The sequence below is a fragment of the Aegilops tauschii genome, chromosome 4, assembly GCF_002575655.3.
Source record: "Aegilops tauschii subsp. strangulata cultivar AL8/78 chromosome 4, Aet v6.0, whole genome shotgun sequence".
Classification (NCBI taxonomy): Eukaryota; Viridiplantae; Streptophyta; class Magnoliopsida; order Poales; family Poaceae; genus Aegilops; species Aegilops tauschii.
Window position 1 is genome coordinate 515,643,385 of NC_053038.3, and position 21,876 is coordinate 515,665,260.

Genomic DNA, 21,876 nt, shown 5'->3' on the forward strand with positions numbered 1-21,876 from the left:
TCTATTTTCGAAAGGCATGGCCGTGGCTCTCGCGGAAGCAAAACCGTGACTCTCGAAAGAAAAAAAAACACGTTTTTTCGCGCAAAAATATTTTTTTAAAAAAAAATTGATCGAAAAGCTAAGGAAGACCAGGGAAAAACTAAAACATCGAAAAAAACTGTTTAAAAAGCCGAAAACGCGTGCGAAAAAATAAAAAAATAAAATCTGGAGGGAGCGTCCAGAGCGCGACACGTGGCGAATGGTTGAGAGCGCGCCAAATGGTGCTGATCGTTACAAGGCTCCCGAAAGAGCGCTCGTTAACTAGTTGCTCTCGTGTTATAACGCCCAGGATATCTGTAGCTTTTCAAGAGGCCTAGCCCCAGACGTGAATGCCCAGCCCCAGGCCTCAGCAGCTCAGCCCATAAACCGTCTCATTTTCTCATCCCAGCTGAGCTCTCCACGTTGGTCTGTTGCGATCCTTTCGCCCGCTGCATCTGCATGGATACCATCGATCACGCGCCTGCCGATCAGAAAGAATCCATGTTGGCTCGTTCCTGCGCCGCCCCAGGCGTTTCTCCTAGCCAGATCCAGAGTTGCAGAGCTGCGCGGCTCCGCCTGATGCTCGTCGCCTCGTCGGAGCAGCCCCCTTCAGGTTTCAAGCCTGGTCCTGTTCGGCTCCATCTCCACAACCGGCTGGACAGGCCATCTCTAGCGCTGTACGTATCACCGTTTCTTCTTCTACTAGTTCCTTTGCATCAGCGGAAAGCCGGAAACCAATGAATCTCTCTGTCTAAAAAAAGAAGAAGTTGAAACCAATGAATTGCTGAATGCTGATGTTAAACTGTAGTATTACTTTAGCCCAGCCATACCGCAGTACGGGCACTAGTAGAAAAGAGGGCTTTGGTTCAGGCCGGGTCAGCCCATTAGTCCCGGTTCAGTCCAGAACCGGGACCCATAGGGGCACTGGTCCCGGTTCGTGAGGCCAGGGGCCTGCCGGGCCTCGTGGGGGCATTGGTCCCGGTTCGTCTGGCTCCTTTGGTCCCGGTTGGTGGGACGAACCGAGACCAATGGGCCTCGCTCCTGGCCCACCACCATTGGTCCCGGTTGGTGGCTTGAACCGGGACCACAGGCTGCCCTTTAGTCCCGGTTCATGCCACGAACCGGGACCAATGAGGTGTCTATATATACCCCTCGCCCGCGAGCAGAGCACTGGAGTGCTCTGTTTTTCTCTGGCCGGCAAGGGGAGGGCTTTGTGATGCTCTACCTCACCTCCTATGCACATGAGGTGTTCGATGAAATGCCCGAGCCACACTAGTTAAGCATTCTCGTCTCGAAGCTCGACCTCAAAGCTCCATTTTCCTCGAGATTTGTCTAGATTTAGCGGCCCGTCACGTCCCATTCCCGTCTTCACCGCCGTCGATCGCCCGCGCCGATCTCGTCACCGGCACCACCGTGGTGAGCCTCTTGTTCTTATCTTCTTTCTGAAAGAAAAAAATTCTTACTTTAGATAGATACTTGTCTAATTTTCTTACTATTTTATTGCTTGTTATTATATAGTGCGATGGTTTTGGTATCCGCCCCCGTCGGCCCTTGTCCTGTCTATGATTCGGATGTGGTATATATTATCTTTATAACTATTGGTTCATATACCAACGTGACATAGGTTTTATTTATCTAGGAGGTATGTGAACCGGAAATTTCAACTGACCCTATTGTCGAGAGGTTAAATTTAGTTGAAGAAGAAAACAATTTCTTGAAGGAAAAAATAAAAAAATTGAGGAGGAGAAGATGATATTGGAGTTGCATGTTGCGGATGTCGTCCATGATCACAAGATCAAGATGGATGCAATGCGCTTGAAGATTAGAAAGATTAGAAAATATGCCATTCATACCGAGGCTTGGTATCATTATGCCGTTGGATCAATTGTTACCTTGGTTGCGATTATGATCGCATTTGTTTTCGCATTGAAATGTTTTACATAGTTTCAATGTATGGTTTAATTAATTAGATGCTCTGGAGAGCTATATGTTGTTAGATGAGAACTATGTATGTACTTTGGTTTTAATGTGATGATGAACTTCTATTAATTTGGTCACTTAATTATCTATTCATGATGTTCTGTAATGGTTTTTGACACACTTAATTATATATAATGCACACAGATGAACCGGCAATGGATGTACGGTGACAGACACACCTCCGAGTACATTAAGGGCATGCATGATTTTCTCGAAGTGGCTGAGGCAAACAAGCAGAATGGTTTTATGTGTTGTCCATGCCCTAAATGTGGGAATACGAAGTCTTACTCTGACCGGAAAATCCTTCACACCCACCTGCTTTACAAGGGTTTCATGCCACACTATAATGTTTGGACGAGGCACGGAGAAATAGGGGTTATGATGGAAGACGGCAAAGAAGAAGAGGACGATGACAACTATGTGCCCCCTGAATACGGTGATGCTGCAACGGGGGAAGCTGCTGAAGATCAAGAGGAACCAGACGATGTGCCCAATGATGCTGCAACGGGGGAAGCTGCTGAAGATCAAGAGGAACCAGTGCCCGATGATGATGATCTCCGCCGGGTCATTGTTGATGCAAGGACGCAATGCGAAAGTCAAAAGGAGAAGTTGAAGTTCGATCGCAATGTTAGAGGATCACAAAAAGGGTTGTACCCCAATTGCGAAGATGGCAACACAAAGCTCGGTACCATACTGGAATTGCTGCAGTGGATGGCAGAGAATGCTGTGCCTGATAAAGGATTTGAGAAGCTATTGAAAATATTGAAGAAGAAGCTTCCAAAGGATAACGAATTGCCCGACAGTACATACGCAGCAAAGAAGGTCGTATGCCCTCTAGGATTGGAGGTGCAGAAGATACATGCATGCCCTAATGACTGCATCCTCTACCGCGGTGCATACAAGGATCTGAACGCATGCCCGGTATGCGGTGCATTGCGGTATAAGATCAGACGAGATGACCCTGGTGATGTTGACGGCGAGCCCCCCAGGAAGAGGGTTCCTGCGAAGGTGATGTGGTATACTCCTATAATACCACGGTTGAAACGTCTGTTCAGAAACGAAGAGCATGCAAAGTTGATGCGATGGCACAGTGAGGACCGTAAGAAAGACGGGAAGTTGAGAGCACCCGCTGACGGGTCGCAGTGGAGAAAAATCGAGAGAAAGTACTAGGCTGAGTTTGCAGGTGACCCAAGGAACGTATGGTTTGGTTTAAGCGCGGATGGCATTAATCCTTTCGGGGAGCAGAGCAGCAATCACAGCACCTGGCCCGTGACTCTATGTATGTATAACCTTCCTCCTTGGATGTGCATGAAGCGGAAGTTCATTATGATGCCAGTTCTCGTCCAAGGCCCTAAGTAACCCGGCAACGACATTGATGTGTATCTAAGGCCATTAGTTGAAGAACTTTTACAGCTGTGGAATGGAAACGGTGTACGTACGTGGGATGAGCACAAACAGGAGGAATTTAACCTGCACGCGTTGCTGTTTGTAACCATCAACGATTGGCCCGCTCTCAGTAACCTTTCAGGACAGACAAACAAGGGATATCACGCATGCACGCACTGTTTAGATGACACTGAAAGTATATACCTGGACAAATGCAGAAAGAATGTGTACCTGGGCCATCGTCGATTTCTTCCGACCAACCATCAATGTCGAGAGAAAGGCAAGCATTTCAAAGGCGAGGCAGATCACCGGAAGAAGCCCGCCATGCGTATCGGTGATCACGTACTTGCTATGGTCAATGATTTACACGTAATCTTTGGAAAGGGTCCCGGCGGACTAGCTGGTCCGAATGACGCTGAGGGACACGCACCCATGTGAAAGAAGAAATCTATATTTTGGGACCTACCCTACTGAAAAGACCTAGAGGTCCGCTCTTCCATCGACGTGATGCACGTGACGAAGAACCTTTGCGTGAACCTACTAGGCTTCTTGGGCGTGTATGGGAAGACAAAAGATACACCTGAGGCACGGGAGGACCTGCAATGTTTGCACGAAAATGACGGCATGCCTCCGAAGCAGTATGAAGGTTCCGCGCATCTCCTAGTGATTCAAGCGTTAGTTTCATCAATACCATTTAGTATGCTTGCTTATCAGTTTGATTGACCTCTATTTCTTGTAAAGTGGTTGTGGCAGGAACAAGAGAATGATTTCTGTGGATACTACGTTTGCGAGTCCATCCGCCACACGACCTGTGAGCGGGGCTACTCTGACGAACAATATGAAGTGCGTAAGCAATAATATTCACAATTTTATTTTATTACCATCATTTGTGTTGAGTTTCATTTATTCATATATATATATATATATATATATATATATATGTATTGACCCCCTTCTTCAAATTAGATCTTTCGGATGCGGGATGAACTCCTAGCACCAGATCGTATGCGAGCAATTCAAGAGGAATTGCCGGCATTCTTCCTTGACCACGTGATCGCTGAAAACGGAGAATACTATGTGGACCTTGTGTTCATATATAATTAGGAGATTATATTGTAAGAGATAATTATTGTACATATGTAGCCGGTAGTGTCGGATAGATATACGAGAACTTGTTGTTCGACCAATCTCTCGGAGAAGGAGAGGTGGTCGATATCACTTCTCTCTGTATGCATATGTTCATGACGATCTTCTGTTTCCTTCATTTTCTTACTAGCTAGCGTGTCTAGTCCTCTCTATACGTATATAGTACGTAGCGTCGACCAAGCACGGAGATAAGAGAGGATACTTCTCTCTATTAATTAGCTAGCTAACACAATGTATGAAACACCTAAATTAACCCCCCAAAACCCCAACCCCCCCCCCCCCCCCCTTGAAAAAACAAAAACCCCAGCCCCTGAAATGCTGACGCGTGGATGCCTATTGGTCCCGATTAGTGCCACCAACCGGGACCAAAGGCCCTCCTGCCTGGGCTCGCCGCACCGGCCACGTGGAGGCCCATCTGTCCCAGTTCGTCTAAGAACCGGGACTAAAGGGCTAGGGCATTAGTAACGACCCTTTAGTCCCGGTTCAAAAACCGGGACAAAAAGCCCTTATCAACCGGGACAGATGACCCTTTTTCTACTAGTGGGGGGTACTCCTGCCATACTCTGCAAGAGCGTGGCTAACTTTATTTTGCGAACGACTAATAGAAGTAATAGAGATCTCCCTAGCTTCAGCATCCTTCATCCTCTTGATCTCCTCAACTAGCACGCGGTGCCTCGAGCGGTCCCTTCTCGAAGCGTTCAGCATATTCACAGCTTCCACACTATCCATCTCAATGATAATGGGCAAGTCAGACCGGTGTAGGGCCAATTCGAGCCCCTCCCTACATGCAGCCAACTCGGCTTCCAGGGCATTATCACATGTGCGAATTTCCCTACAAGCAGTGAAAATTATGCCTCCCCGGTCTGACCGCAGGACCATGCCTCCTCCAGCTGCTCCTGTTGCTGGTACATAGCTACCATCAACATTCAATTTTGTCCAGCCGGCTGGAGGTAACACCCACCCCACTTCGGCCTTCTGCTGTACATGTTGTGGTGGCGCCAAAGCATCAACCTGAACCACCATCTTCCCTTTCTCCATGTTACCTTGGGGCCATTGGTGGATGCATAACAAGGAATTGATGTAGCCTTGTAAAAATCTACGTGATGCTTCCGTTGGGGGTGGGGACTTGCCATGAGTTATTTCATTCCGCACATACCACACACGCCACATTGTCATGAGGACAATCATACGTGTAGTATCAGATAGCGGCTCCAAAAGTGAGAACAACCATTCTGGGCCGGTGTGCATGATGTCCTCCACCTTGGGTATGGGCCAGTCACGCGCCATAGCACGCCACAACTCTTTCACTAGGGGGCATCTGCACATAGCGTGGAAACCATCCTCTCGTTCCACACCACAAAGGGGACACACATCAGAGAGTTCGAGGTGTCGAGATAATTTATTTGCCCAAGTAGCGAGCGAGTTGGAAACCAGCCTCCATGCAAAGACTCGTACCTTTGGGGGAGCAGGGCACCCCCATATGATCTTCCAGATGGCGCGATGACCATCCGGTGCCCTGCTCGTTGCGGTCGCCAATGGACGCTCGCGCTCGTCCATGGCAAGGCGATATGCGGAGCGAACGGTGAAGATGCCGTTCTTCTCCGGGGCCCATGCGATGACCTCGTCGGTGATGCGGGGTGACGTGCGAATGCTGGTGATGGTCGCGACATCCACCGGGAGAAAATACTATCGCAGCACGTTCGTACGCCAGGCGCCGGACTCGTCCAGGAGCTCTGAGACCCGCCGAAGACGGCAAGTCCCTTGCCGCGTGATCGGCTGCCCCGTCGGTTCCGTTGGGAGCCAACGGTCACGCCATATGCGTATATTCCGGCCATTGCCGACGCGCCATTCAATCCCCTTCTTGAGGAGCTTGAGCCGTACTGAATGGCCTGCCACGTGGGAGAGGCGTTCCCCGAGAAGACAGTGTCCTCAATTTTGATTTACTTGTTTGCAATGATGCACTTTGTTAAACTCATGGCATGTCTACAGAATTTGTTCTTTTGTGATGATAATGAATTCATATTTTTACTTTTAGTGTGAATTTGTGGTGTACTTCTAGGATGCATTCGTGTGTGTGGTATTTGGCATTATTTTTAGCCGATTGGTTTAGCCCTAGGCTTTCACAAATCCTGGCTCTGCCTCTTCCGGCAGGGCGCCGTGAGCCATGCTTGATGTCACAAGTCGTAGAACTCCGCATCATTGTTGGAGCCGGCAAGATTTTGAATCCATGTGGCGGGGAGGTGTCGGGTTATGTCAGGGACGCTAGGACTTGCTAAGTATTGATGAACTATGAGTTCGGAGGAGGGTAGGGAGTTGACTGATGACATGGACTAACGTTTGGAATCAAGCCCAACTTTCAGAGTTATGCTAATATTTGGGCCGCTACATCAACCTATGTGCCACACGTGCCGACTGCTGGCAAAATAGGGCGGTCCCACCAAACTGCCAACTTTTCTTTTAGGCACTCAAGGGTGGTTGGTGCGTCGGCAAAGATAGTTCTTTTGGAAATGTTGCTCTTTGGAGGTGACCGGCGCTGGTCGAGACGTCTTCTTGAAGAACATTTTAATTTTTCGGGGTGTGTGACTATATTGTGTGCATTCTAGATGGAGTTGGTGTTGATTTTGCTACTCACCGGTTTGTGATGGGAGTTGTTCATCGTATTTGTATCTTAGCCTCTAACTTCTATAAAGGGCGGGCAATTCCTTCACTAAAATATTGATGCACCCGGATTTGGCAGGGCTGTCCGTGGGCATAATCCACTTTAAAAAAAAAAGACGAACAACTTATTCTGATAACTAAGCAATTGGTTAAAAGAGGGTGGTCGCATTTTCCTGGATTACATTTACGCCTTCTGGCGATGTGAGTTCGGTGGGAAGAGTCGAGTAGGAAGGTGTTTGTGGCGACTTTATCAATCTCAGAAGGATATGTCGGCTCAGTCTCTCAGATGTGCTCATGAGGTAGGGTGTGCGTGCGTTCATTCGTAGAGGTTGGTGTATGTGCATATGGATGAGCGTCTGTGCCTGTACTATGTCCAAAAAAAAAAAAAGACTCTAGTAAGTAAATAAACGCCTTAAGTACTTATTAATGGCACATTCTGCTGTCCTCAAGTATAGTAATACCTGCAATGGTGTTGCAAAGTCATTATGCATGTTAATTGTTTTCTGCAAAGACCACCGCACAAGGTGGGTCTTGGTGATAGTAGTTGTTGATGGATTGAGCACGCGTATTCTGATTTAACATACTTGGGTATACATATATATAAATAAAATAAAATCAAAGGGAAAGTCAAGCGGCCGGTTAGCGTACGGTAGGTACCAACGATTGATCGAATCAGATGCCAGAGCATAGGGACCCGAACTGCATGCGTGAGGTCGTGACAGGTGTGTGTGTGTGTGTGTGTGTGTGTTAGTTAGCAAAAGAATACAGAGCTCATTATTTTAACCAGATATCGATCTTGAACACATGGATGGTCGATATGCAAGAAGAGGAGGAGGAATAAGAAGAGAATATATTGTCATTTACAAAAGGACGTTAGTACGTCAACTATTAAAAATAGTCTTGACCGACCGCTAGCTAAGCTAGAGGACGCATGCATTGCAATTGCATGGTCTCTCCTTCCTTTGTTCACACTGCTTGCTTGCTGTGCGCGTCGATCGACCATGCCTCTCTAGAGCCCCCCTATGCTTTTCATGGATTTTGCATCGACCATCACTCAAGTCAGTCCATCTAGAGCCCCCCTTGACCGGAGGGAGTATATATACTACAAAGACCACGATCTTCCGTCAGTCTGTTGTGTGTGTGTGCGCGCGCACGCGTGCGTATAGAAAAAAATGGGATTGGTTTATATCCATCTTAGCCATTTGATGATTGCTCATTGTGCACGCGTTGCCACGACCGTCGCGTGGTTATCATTTCCTTTTTACAGGATATATAGTAAGGTGTAAGCCCCAAATAATATACTCTACATGATTGTGTGTAGAGCAAGGCAGAGCATATACTGTGCATGTTTCTGTATTCTATGACTCGTGAACTAGTCGGCGGTCCAAAAGAAAAAGGGGAAAGAACTGAAGCCGTGTAACGTATGTATGAAACTACGCGCTGAGGGCGTGACAGGTGTGTGTGCGCGCGTGTGTGTTAGTTAACAAAAAGATAAAAATACAGAGCACATTAAGTTAACCAGATATCGATCTTGAACACATGCATGTTGATCACTAGAATTAGTAACGTACACGCACAAGACAAGATGCTTGCGCGATGTTCAATGGGAAAGAAGAAAATGAAGCGAACCAACCTGTGGTCGGATGGTTAGAGCATCTCCAGCCGTTGGCCCCCAGGGGGCGCCTAAAATCGCCGCCTGGGGGTGAGCCGACGCAAAAAATCGGCCTGGGGACGAGTTGGTCCCCAGCCGCCCGCCCCAGGGCTGCCCCAGGCGCGTTCAAAAAAGGCAAAAATATAGCAAATTTCGGCAAAGTTCGGCATATATTACATAATAGTTGCGAATTTTTATTACATAATATATCTAATTAAAAAAGAAACTGGCTGAACGCGGAGTAGTCGCCGTCGTCGCCGCCATCCTCGCCGCCGCCGTCGTCGTCGGGCTTCTCCTCCTTGACGCGGCCGTCCCTGGTGGACCCCTGACCGGCGTCGCCAACGCGGACTGGTGGCGGCGGCGCGTCGTCGTCGTCGCTGTCCTCGATGACGACGACTCCTCCTTCGTCGCGGCCCTGGCGGCGCACTGGCGCTCCCTCGCCATCTTCAGGGAGTCCACGCGCACCCATTCCAGGGCCGCGTCATCGTCGAGCTCGACGTCGCCGCCGTGCTCCGTCTTCACCGCGGGGAGGCCCGGCTCCGTCTTCACCGGCGCGAGCCCCGGCTCCGTCTTGGGCTTGACGAAGCGCGGAGGAGCCGACGAGGAGGCGCGCCGGCCGCCCTCGTTGATGACGATGCCGGCGCTGCGAGTGCGCCGGCCGAGCGGCGTCTCCGCCGCGGGCTCGGCCTTGACGCCGAGCAGCGCCGGAGAGCCGGAGGAGTGCGAAGAAAAGCGTGATGAGGAGGAAGAAGAGGAGGTGCCGAACCTCCTGGGCAACCATTGCCCGTCGCGTCGACGGTGAGCCGTGGCCGTGGCGGCCGCCCTCGCCGGGGGGGGGGGGGGGGTATGCCAACGGCGGGTCGTTGCCGCCCTCGAGGTACGTCAGAACGCCCTCGAGGGTGCGGCCGGGGACACCCCACCACAGGTGGCGTCCCTCGCTGTTCTTCAGGCCGGCGCGCCGTTGGTGGACTACATCCTCTGCTGCTGCCAGCGCTGGAAGTATGCCGTCCACGCCGCTCGGTTGCCGGCGGCGTACTCTGGGAGGGCGAGCTGGGCGTTGGTGAGGGAGGCGCGCACGACCTCGACCTCGTCGGCGAAGTAGGAGGGTTTCGCCACGGCGTTGGGCAACAGGGGAATGGGCACTCCCCCGTTGCTGAGTCTCCACCCCGTCGGCCCGGCGCGCATGTCCGGCGGCGCCGGGACGTTCGCCTGGAACAGGAGCCAAGACTCCTGTTCGCGGAGCGAGCGGCGGCCGAAGCCGTTGGCCGCCGCCTCATCTTCGGGGAAACGCTTGGCCATCGGGAGAGGGAGGGAGAGGGAGGGCTCGACGGCGGCGCTCGGGAGAGGGAGGGCTCGGCGGCTACTCTCGGGAGAGGTAGAGCTCGGCGGCTAGGGCTAGGGCTGGTGTGGCCAGAGGCGAGGGAGGCCACCGGCTTATATAGCCGCGCCGCGCCCGTGTGTACGCGTGCGAGGGAGGGGAGGCGTCGGCGCGCCGCCCCGTGACGCGCCGCCCGTGAGGAATCAATGGTAAGGCTGACTGGCGGCAGCCTTGCCATTGATTCCCCGTGGGAAACCGAGGCGTTGGGGGAAGACGACGCGCGGTGTCGCTGACGCAGCGGGCCCGCGGCTCTTTCGCGCCAAAACCGCTCGCCCCGGCACCCCCAGCGCGCCGGGTTCGGCCTGGGTCCGCCGGCGCTAATTTCGGCCCAGGCCGGCGAAAATCGGGCTCCTGGGGGCGCGACTGGGCCAATTTTTCTGCGCCGACGCGAAAAAATCGCCTGGGGAGGCCTTTCTGGGGGCGCGGCTGGAGATGCTCTTAGAAGGATAATGGTATCCCAGCTCACCAGGGTTCAAGTCCCGGTGCTCGTATTATTCCTGCATTTATTTTAGCATTTCCGGCGATACGTTTTCAGTGGGAGGAGATGTTTCCGTCGACGATGAGGCGCCTACAGTGACTTCGTAAATCTCAAGACGATATGCCGTCGCAGTCTCTCGAAGGTGCTCATAGGGGTAGGGTGTGCGTGTGTGCGTTCATAGAGGTGAGTGTATGCGCGTATGTATGAGCGCTTGCATCTGTAGCGTGTTAAAAAATGAAGAATAAATAATACAATGTGTTTTTTGTCTTTTAAAACAAGGACGTAGTACGTCAACTATTAAAAATATACTCTTGACCGACTGCTAACTACCTAGGGGACGACGAATGCATTGCGCGGTCTGCTTCCTTTGTTCACACGGCTTGCTATGGGTATCCAATCCATCGACCATGCATGCCTCTCTGCTCTCTCTATATAAAGCCCCCTTTTGCATCGACCATCACTCAAAATTCATCAATCAGCATATAGCTATCTATCCACGGTAGGCTCTACACGGCGCACAGCGGTGGCTGCTTTGCTTCGAGAGACAGAGGTACGTGCTTGCTGATTATGCGTGTGCCGCATACGAAACGATTGCTGCTGCTGCTGCTGCTGTTGTTGTTGTTGTTGCTGTTGTTGTTGTTTGCATGCTCATGACATTTATGTATATGTCGCTGGCTACAGCTTTTGCTTAATACTTTTTCTGTTTCATAATTTTTGTTGTGGTTTTAGTTTAAAAAAACCACGAAAAGAATGATCTTGCGAACTATTTTTTTTCGTTGGGCGGGCCAGTACATTTGATTCGTCTCTCTGAAATTTTTACCTGAGATGTCTCCCGATATTAGCTAGTGTCAAAAACGCTCCTATTATATATACTATGTAACGGACGAAGGGGGTGTTTGGTTCAGGGACTTTTTAGTTGCAGAGACTAGAAAAAGTCCCTAAAAAGTCCCTAGGAACCAAACGGGAGGGACTTTTTCTATCGGGACTAGAAAAAGATTCTAGTCGAGAGTCTTTTTTATTAGTCCGTGAGACTAGAAAAAGTCGCGGCCTTCTGAACCAAAACCCCCGAAGTATTTCACCTATTAGTTGGCGTACGAACGTGGTAGGACCAGGTGCCCTGCATGTCAGCGGAACAGACTATTTTATTTTCTGGTCGGGACGCTGCACGCTGACTCGTTGCACACGAGGTGACTGGACCGAACTGCTGCTGACCAATGGGCCCTTCGTCAACACCGCATTCTGGGGGACCCGGTAGTCGGCGTGGGCATCCTGTCCGTACGCCCGCCACCCCGCTGCCAGTGCTAGCTACTCCAGCCGAGCAGCGGCTTGACCGCCCGCCACCCCATTGACCGCCGCCGCCGCCGCCGCCGCATTATTCGCCTCGCCGCTCGGCATCTTGCCCGCCTTCGCCACCTCGGTCTCGGTACCCGCGAGCGGAAATGGAGCTCGGTCTCGCCTCCTCCCGCGGCCCGGCCGGCCCCTCGCTCGCCGTCGCCGGGCGGCGGCCGCGGTCCTCGCTCTCGCCGCCGCTGCCGTGCCCCCTTTCGCTTCAGGTAGCTGCTTCATCCCTCTCAAGATCGTAATGCGTGGGGCTAGATCTCAGCTGCTTGTTTTGGATTGCGCTAGGTAAGGTAGCATTGCAGTAGCTAGTCCAATCTGTAAATGCGAGCTTGACTGGCCACTTTCTTGACATTTACTGTATGTACTATCTCCAATGTTCAAGGCAGTGGGTGACTGGATCTGGCAGAATGAGCTGCCCACTAGGATAGCACTATATATGGCTAGTGATAATTCCTTGAACAATACTTACATACCATTTGTTTGTATGGTCCTGCTGGATAACCTTTATGTTTGACTATTTTTGGCATCTGCTTGACTTACAGCACTAGCTGTAAATGTGTTGCTCAAAATGTCGTTTTCCCAGCTTGCTTTTGTGTTAACTTGTAAAGGCAGTTCAGGTGGTTTTACTTCTTGTCACCATCCTTGGCATCTCACAGACAGTCCTTTTGTTACATTCTCCTGGTTGCAGATACAGACTCGCGGTTACTCGATGCCGACTCTCCATCACAAGGACCATACCGCAGTAGGATGCCAGGCTTCTGTAGCAACTAAATACATGTATGCAATTATTTGTGAAATATATACAACACTATTTTGTTTCCACTACATTCACGAGTATTCATCTGTCTTTTCTGACGGCTGCTTTGTTCTGATGGTATGATTCTTACCAGGGAAACAGATGATATAGTCGATCTGGACTGGGAAAACCTTGGCTTTGGCCTTGTTGATACCGACTTTATGTACATGGCCAAATGCGGGCCAGATGGAAACTTTTCCAACGGAGAAATCCTGCCTTTTGGACCCATAGCACTAAGCCCGTCTGCTGGAGTCTTAAATTATGGGCAGGTTAGTTCATACATGCGGTGGATAGGAACCTCTAGCAATGATAACATGTGAGATATGTGGTATTCTTGGATGGCCTCACGGAGAGTTGTTATTTTGGTATGTAGGGATTGTTTGAGGGCCTAAAAGCATATAGGAAAACTGATGGGTATATCCTATTATTCCGTCCGGAGGAGAATGCCGTACGGATGAAAAATGGTTCAGATAGGATGTGCATGCCTGCACCAAGTGTTGAGCAATTCGTGGATGCAGTGAAGCAAACTGTTCTGGCAAATAAAAGATGGGTAAGTTATTTTTATGTCTTCTCATGCTCATTTCATTGCCCTCTATACATGCCTATGATCCCCTAACTTCTTCTTTAATGTACTACTGTAAATTTTAGGTGCCTCCTACCGGTAAAGGTTCCTTGTATATCAGGCCACTACTTATTGGAAGCGGGGCTATTCTTGGTCTTGCACCTGCTCCTGAGTACACCTTCCTTATTTATGTCTCCCCTGTTGGAAATTATTTCAAGGTTTGTACTGATTTTTTTAGTTCAACAGACATCGGCTCACAAGTACTGTTCTTATGTTCTTGATGATATAGATAGATGAATGGTAATTATGCCACAAGCATATTTGCATAAGTACAGGCTTATCCCCCGTGATCTATCTACTATCGAGAATAGTTGTCTTTTTTCCAAATTTATGCCAGCCTGGATGTTGATTAAGTCTGTTAACTTTATTCTACAGGAAGGTTTAGCTCCTATTAACTTGATTATTGAAGATAACTTTCACCGTGCGGCCCCTGGTGGAACTGGAGGCGTGAAAACCATTGGAAACTATGCCTCGGTAACTTTTTACATCGGCATTATTTTTCATTGTTTCGACCTCTGTCGGCACCCTTTTGTAGGAAAAAAGAACCTTTTGGGGCATCATTTGCTTTGGCATTTGCGTGATGCCTTCTCCCCAGTGCCCAAAATTTCTGTGGGCGAAATATGATGAAAATGTACATCTATAACATAATATAGACAGCTTTCAAAAGAAAAAGAGAATAATGGAAATTACATAATAGCTGCTCTTAGTGGTTGACTGGAAGTTTTTTCAGTACTAAATTCTCTCAGCAAACTAAGATTTACACCCTCATTGTTGTAAAAGGATATTGTTGGTAAATCAATATTGAAATTGAAGTCGTCGATTCTGTGATGAGTTGTTAACTATGCCCCCATTGTTTTGACTTTTGAATCTGAAACTATGATCACTTAATTGATAAACTGGTCGTCACCATGTAGGTGTTGAAAGCACAGAGAACTGCAAAGGAGAAAGGATATTCTGATGTCCTTTATTTGGATGCCGTTCACAACAAATATCTGGAAGAAGTTTCTTCATGCAATATTTTCGTTGTGAAAGTATGGTTCTTGACATGGCAGTTCTTATTTCTGTAAATCTGTTTCAATATCTGCAGTTACAGGTAGTTTTTGTGATCGAATCCTGTGGGAGCATCCTAGTTATGTACAACTTTTGCCCCCTTTTCTACAAACTAAGAAAGCCAAATGCGGACGATAAGCTACCAACAATATTTGGTTCAGTAGCAAAATTACAGGATTTTCGTCACCCTCATGTGAATTATCTTTTTCTGATGTTTCAAGTAACTAGGGAAGTGGCATGAATATTCCTTTAAGATACAAACCGAATTGATCCGTCAGAAAAAGATGTAAACACAGTTCGGTCCATCTAGTTTGCCTCTCATCTTCCTTGCATAGAACATTGGTCTTTATTTTCGTAGGCGATGAATACTCATTCTAATTCTGAAACTTATACCTGGCTTTCTTCTTAGTACATACTGTCTAGTTTTTCTTGAGGAGTTTTAAGTTAAGGACTGAAGAAATGTTAGTTATATTTTTCTAATATCTTTTGCACCAGGGCAATGCTATTTCCACTCCAGCAATAGAAGGAACGATACTGCCTGGTATCACAAGGAAAAGTATCATCGAAGTTGCCGAGAGTAAAGGCTACAAGGTAAATGTTGGTCACCAAGAGTTGATCGGAAGTACTATATGATGATGCTTCTTGTTTTATATGGCCTTAATTAACACAATGTGCTTTATTTAAGGTGGAGGAACGCCATGTGTCCGTAGACGAACTGCTTGATGCAGACGAAGTTTTCTGCACAGGAACAGCTGTTGTGGTTTCACCCGTGGGGAGCATTACCTATAAGGGGAAAAGGTGATGCTTCTGTTCTGCCTTGGAACTGTCAATTTTTACCGCGTTTAATTTGGCTGTTCAAACACTGACAAATAAGCCATGTACTACTAGAACTCAGACCACCATGCATTTTCTTCTGCTTTTCAGGGTAGAGTACGATGGCAACCAAGGAGTCGGCGTGGTCTCACAGCAGCTATACACCTCGCTGACAAGCCTCCAGATGGGCCACACAGAGGATCGGATGGGCTGGACTGTGCAACTGAATTAAGTATCGCATCACCGATCCTGGCTCGACAGATTTCCAGAACACTGCTATGGCAGATGGATTAAACTCTTCAACTGGGACCTAGGGGAAGCTAATGTGCAATTCTCTTGTTTACCATCAACTAGGATCTTGGAAAAACGGTCAGTCTAGCTGGACAGCTAGCGAGAGTTCCTGAACACGGCACATGAATATGTGTTTATCCTCTCTTTCATTCCAGAATAATAAACGTTACTCCAAATGTATCAAGTGATGTAAAACAGAGAAATTTCTCTCTTTTTTAAATGTACCCGTTGCCAATCTGTTTTCTGTTGATGATGCTGAATTGCTGATGACAGCGTTGTTTTCCTAGTATGATGAGTACAGCTTGAGTGTGCGGCCCTGACCGGTGGGTTACCGAACCAATTTATTGTGATTTCTTGACGTGAAATTGTCTAGTCAAATTCAAATTCGTGTCAACTTTGATTAGTACCGCATTTACTGAAACAGATTGATATTTACTGAAACAAAAGTGTATTATTATTTATACTGTATTTACCAAGTATTAGAATAACTGTATTGATACTAGTACTTATCAAATAACTGTATTTACCAAATTTACTTTCTTTTTTTTAGCAAAATTTACCGAATTAACTGGAGTATCAACAGCAAACCTGAGTGCTCGAACTCGCTATTGGGCTAGGCCTGACGGATGGGCTTTATAAGGAACGGGACTAAGGCCTGATGGGTTTTGGAAGGCTTGCCAGCCGAACGCCCAAACCGGAAGGAGTTCTGTCTGACTTTTGTGCAATATAAAATAGAGGATGCCCCACGCATTGCTGCGGGAATTGTTTGATAAAATTTAAGTTGATAACATGAGAACTAAAATTAAAATAAATGAATTACTATATTTGATTATCTATAGTTGTAACAATATTTATTGAATATAAGTAGAAAAATTGAATGAAAAACATTTTCCCATGCATGGTTGAATGTTTTGGTGAGATGTGTATGCATAATGACCTGGTTCATGGACGCAGTCGCTCTTGATTTTAATTCTGGAGATGCGTCAATTTAAACAAAGTCTAATACACAAATATTAGTCGATTGGGCTATTCGTTTTGAACTGAGAAGCGCTTGAAAAGATTATGCATAATTCACAAATCTTGGAGCACTATATTTATTTCTCTTGAAAAGAAATTATTAACAATCAATACTAGTCAAGGTACAACACGTGACTGAACAAGAAATTGTTATCAACCAATACTAGTCATAACTGGCAATACAACATGAGCTAGAACAAGACTACATAATGTAGCATTCCTTGTTCTTCAAGAAGCATATGCAAGTTGATGCCTGCTCTATCAAGCGACAGACACATTTTCCTCTTTCATATAGATTATTTAACGGTTAGAACCCAATTTGGGAGCAACGTACGATTATTTAATTACTAAGGCAACGCCTGAATTTCGGTGCATGGATATTTCACTTGAGCATGTACTTTATGACCCCGGGGATGTGGACCCTGTAGAAATAGTCATCCCAGTCAATGGTCTTCGGGTCGAAATTGAAGAGGCTGCCATGGTTGCTGGTCATGGCGAGCCTTAGTTTGTTTAGGTTGACGTCATCGAAGCACCCCTTGAACAGCGCGAAGGGCCCGTACAGATCCACCAGGTGCATCACGAACCTATAACAATACAACAATAAAAGTCGTGTCATCTTAATTATGTGGGAGCCATCAAGAAGATACAACCGCACAAGATTTCAACCAACTAACTAACCTGTACTTGCGTGCTTGGTCGTGGTAGAGGGTGTCGAGGCCGAAGAGGCCGCAGCAGAGGATGGAGAGCAGGTGGAGGAGCTCGAGGAGGAGGCGGTACCTGAGCATCATAAAGAGGTGGAAGGAAGCAATGCTGCTGAGGAATGTCATCTTATGGGTACCCACGGTGCGGCCGTCAGGGCCCACCCGAGGGTGCTCCGTGAAGTACCGAAACCCCGCCTCGTGAAGCACATTGTATGGTGCCGGATTACGCCGCGACGAGCTCACATGGTACACCGCCGGTGCGTGTGGCTCGGGATATGGCTTTGTCTTCTCCAATGAGGACGAGCTGTGTGCCACGATGGCAGCCATCGTCGCATTCACCACCATGTCGCCGGGCATCTACAGCAACATATACCCAACCAAACGATTGCATTCACCATCGTCGTCGAAATTCATCTTACTGTACGGATTCCTGGACTGGACTGGACTGGACTGACAACCAACCATTGCCTGGAATATATCTTAACTGCATGCATAGTACAACGTTGCTTACCACATCCATGGTGAGGTTGAGGTCGGCCAAGAAGTATGCCAGGTTCTGCTTGGCATAGCCGATCACGATCGTGTCGATCGTCCTGCAATTTACATTTTTACATTGAACAAATATCATATTGTACTTCTTTTGGCATTTGCAACAGAGTAAGACGATTGCACTCTAAATTTGGAGGCAGAGAAAGGACAAGAAACATATAATGAACCTGGTGCCTTCGATCCATCCGGGCAGTGGGTCGTTCTGGACACTGGTGATGATGCTGGGACGGACGATGACAACAGGGACATCACACTGCAACTGGCCCAGCACCATCTCCCCCATCGACTTGGTGAACACGTATGTGTTCGGCCACCCGAAGTGCCGGGCCCTGGTAAGGCCAAGGTCCTTCATGGCCTTCCTTTCGGCCTTGGGCGACGAGTCGACGTCGGCCTCAAGCTGCTTTTTCAGGTCCTTGGCCAGTCTCAGCTCGGTGTCGATATCGAGGTGGGTCCCCTCAAGCAGCGTCTCGCCATTCTTGAATGGTCTCTCTTGCACCAGTCCTTGCTTCTCACCCGCCACATAAGCTGCACCAACTCATACATGAATTTATTAACTTCATTTGTAAATCAAATCTAGGTGTATTATAATTAACATCCAAGAACTTTATTTTTGTTTTTACTTGTAGAGTTGGTGTACGTACCCGTGGAAACGTGGAGGAGCACCTTGAGATTGGGGCACTTCTTGGCGAAGTTGCACATATGCTTTACTCCCATCACGTTCACGTCCAGGGCCACATCATACCTGCACGCACACAAGTGTTCTTCTGAGACCATTCACTGCGTACGTACTCTTGCTGCACCTACTCAAGTTCTCTGCTGATTTTTCCTTTCTTGGACAAAACAATCAGTTGACAATGACGCACCTTTCGTAGAAGTTGGTGGTGGCGGCGCCATTAACGATGACATCGAGCTCTTGGGTCACCCGGAGCTCCCTCAAGGTCTCGCTGTCGACGCCGAAGTCCTCACGCATCACATCTCCGGCCAACGGGACGATCTTCACTCCGATGAAAGATTGAAACCCGTCCCCGTGCTTCTCCCTCAGAAGCCCGAACAGCTCCTTCCCTACCACCTGCGCATATAGAAAATAAATTAGTCAGCGCTAACTCTGAAGAAAAGGGATCAAAAGAATCATGAGAGGGGTAAAGGGTATAGATCATGAAGAACCATGATGGACAACACTACCTCAGTCTCCACCCGATGCTTCGCCGCAGCCGCATCCACCGCTCGCACCGGGAGGTAGATCTTCTTCACATCAGGTTGAACTCTCAGTATCTTTTCCACTAGTACTGCATATACGCACACCAACAGTGAACTAATTAACAGATGAGGACAGCACATATGAACTTGACGCAAAAAACTTCTAGGATTTGCCAAAAAAAAGTATATGCATGCGTAATATGTGTGCATAAACATTATGCATGCATGCATACTCTTTCCAAGAAAGCCTGTTGATCCAGTGATGAGGATGCTCTTGTTCTTGAAGTATCCAATGATCTTCTCTTCACTCAGTGTGTCAACCATCTTGATTTTTTTCTTGTGTGCCTGCGTGCGTGCGTGCGAGAGAGAGAGAGAGAGAGAGAGAGAGAGAGAGAGAGAGAGAGAGAGAGAGAGAGAGAGAGAGAGAGAGAGAGAGAGAGAGAGAGAGAGAGGAGGGAGGAAGGAGGAGATGATTTGTGTGGGTGAGTGGAAAGAGGGTCATGTACACAATATTTATACACGGGCCATGAAGGTGTTTCGTTTTGTTTTTGTTGTTTGTTTGGCAGTTGAACCAGTTGGTTTCATTATATGAAATCGGAGGGGGTGGCGCCCTCTTTTGCTGAAAAAAAGGTCTTTTGTGTTGTAGGTAGGAGAGGGGAGTCTTAATTTGAGGCACTTGAGCGCAACATTTATGCGCTGTCCAACCAAAACAAGGACCTGGTGATCATGAGAGGAATCACATGCAGTCAAAATAACGCGTAGAGGTACTCTAGATTTTCAAACAGGGTTATTATTGGGGTTGCAGTACGTTGCTAGCCATCAAATTAATAGCTCAAGTGGACAACCGGTAGTACTCAGTATTATTGCTACACACTTAGGAATGAGTTGTCCAGTAGGACGTCTAACTCTGGTTTATAGAAAACTAGAGAAGCTCACTATTCCTTTCTTTTTCGCTTTATAGAAGGCCCATGTACAATTCAACCAACGTAATACAAATCGTATGTCATCAAAGTTATACCATTAGAAATTAGAGGGTACTCCTACAATTGATCCGTGGAGTACAATAGAGTAGTATCATCGTACTCCATCCCTTCAAAACGCATAGCGTATTTTTCTCTCGTTAGAACAAAAAATTGACCAATAATTACACTATTAGCACATAATTCAGTGGTATATTTTGGCTCAATACGACAAACCTGTGGCAAAGAACTTGGACACAATATCTTGAAGATCGTTATGTTAGTACTCTACTCTACCATGTCTTAAAAACCGACAGTCGGATGGGTGGTACTAGCACAGGATTTATCAAGCCTTCAATTCCTTGTGTGCATTATTAAAGTTAGAACAGTGATTTTCAAACATGTCCTGCTTGTTTGGTTTATTTGCTACGTACCTGACCGACTTAAAGAGGCCTGCACTAGTAATTCCCGGTACGCACGGGCAGCATAGACCTGCAATATGTGGCGCCTACTAATTCCATCTGCTCCATGGTTTATCAGAAGTTCAAAACCCACGGTTCCTTCCACTTAACCACTTGTTTGCACAACGCTAACATTGATGGGATGAGATAGGAAGACGACAGCAGAACAAGAACCATCAAGGTCTACTCCTTTTGTTTAGTAAACATGGAGGAAACCTCCTCAACGGATCATCGGTTGGGAGATATGGATTAATGTAGGCATTAGTTGCCTGCCGACCGGCCACATGTCGTTGTTCTACGTACGTGAAAATGATGGGGAGAAGTAAGAGACTAGTTAGGGAATTCATGGATCTATTGAAATAGACTTTCGCCTCGCTTTATATAAATAAGGCAATCACCACATCCATCCAACAAGTTCAAGTATGAAAAGTAAACATATGGAAAGAAGACAAACGTGCCCTACTAAAAAGAAGAAAAGGGCGCCAAGTGACCGGCAGATCAGTGGCTTAGGTGCCCAAGCAAGGCGGCGTTCTGCCGTAGTCAGCGGATCCATCATGCCGCCTAGCCGATCTCAGTTCTACTACCTAGAGAGCGGTGCCAGTGCTGCAAAAAGTATAGACATTCAAATATGGAGTTAAAGGACCATCGACTCGTTCAATAACCATCTTATTACGCGTCGTCCAAAAGTTCCACATCAACGCCACGAACACTAACCAGAAGAGGCATCTCCTCCTATCTATCTGATTTGTCCAAGTCTCCAAGAAATGACTGATCCCACTAACAGAACATAGCTTAGCTAGGAGTCCACCTCTTTGGAGTAACAACGACATTGGTGATACTGGCTGCACAACCGTCTCATATACTCCCTCGGTCCCTTCGGATGAGAACATTGTTGGAAATATGCCCTAGAGGCAATAATAAAATGGTTATTATTATATTTCCTTATTCATGATAATTGTCTATTGTTCATGCTATAATTGTGTTATCCGGAAATCGTAATACATGTGTGAATGCATAGACTATAACATGTCCCTAGTGAGCCTCTAGTTGACTAGCTCGTTGATCAATAGATGGTTACGGTTTCCTCACCATGGACATTGGATGTCACTGATAACGGGATCACATCATTAGGAGAATGATGTGATGGACAAGACCCAATCCTAAGCATAGCACTAGATCGTGTAGTTCGTTTGCTAAAGCTATTCTAATGTCAAGTATCATTTCCTTAGACCATGAGATCGTGCAACTCCCGGATACCGTAGGAATGCTTTGGGTGTACCAAACATCACAACGTAACTGGGTGGCTATAAAGGTGCACTACAGGTATCTCCAAAAGTGTCTGTTGGGTTGGCACAGATCGAGACTGGGATTTGTCACTCCGTAT

At 47.5% G+C, this 21,876-nt stretch overlaps 2 protein-coding genes across 3 annotated transcripts; one reads left to right on the forward strand and one right to left on the reverse strand.

Annotated features, from left to right (window-relative positions):
• Positions 1-11,197: 11,197 nt before the first annotated feature.
• On the forward strand, positions 11,198-15,845 carry LOC109762640 (branched-chain amino acid aminotransferase 2, chloroplastic). 2 transcript variants are annotated; one of them, XM_045228067.2, is made up of 10 exons: positions 11,198-11,245; positions 12,725-12,813; positions 12,927-13,101; positions 13,206-13,382; positions 13,481-13,612; positions 13,830-13,928; positions 14,369-14,485; positions 15,000-15,095; positions 15,190-15,302; positions 15,429-15,845. In XM_045228067.2, exons 2-10 carry the CDS (start codon positions 12,746-12,748, stop codon positions 15,547-15,549), a joined length of 1,098 nt encoding a protein of 365 aa, XP_045084002.1. In that variant the 5' UTR covers positions 11,198-11,245; positions 12,725-12,745; the 3' UTR covers positions 15,550-15,845. The 2 variants fall into 2 exon arrangements, with proteins under 2 accessions (XP_045084002.1, XP_020177102.1); XM_020321513.4 differs by lacking the exon at positions 11,198-11,245 and adding an exon at positions 11,956-12,248.
• Positions 15,846-16,678: 833 nt separating this feature from the next.
• LOC109762606 (fatty acyl-CoA reductase 1) lies at positions 16,679-19,633 on the reverse strand. Its single transcript, XM_020321479.4, has 8 exons — positions 19,306-19,633; positions 19,058-19,161; positions 18,739-18,944; positions 18,517-18,617; positions 18,043-18,400; positions 17,838-17,919; positions 17,304-17,683; positions 16,679-17,209 (listed from the first exon to the last, which is right to left on the reverse strand). Exons 1-8 carry the CDS (start codon positions 19,394-19,396, stop codon positions 17,008-17,010), a joined length of 1,524 nt encoding a protein of 507 aa, XP_020177068.1. The 5' UTR covers positions 19,397-19,633; the 3' UTR covers positions 16,679-17,007.
• Positions 19,634-21,876: the final 2,243 nt, after the last annotated feature.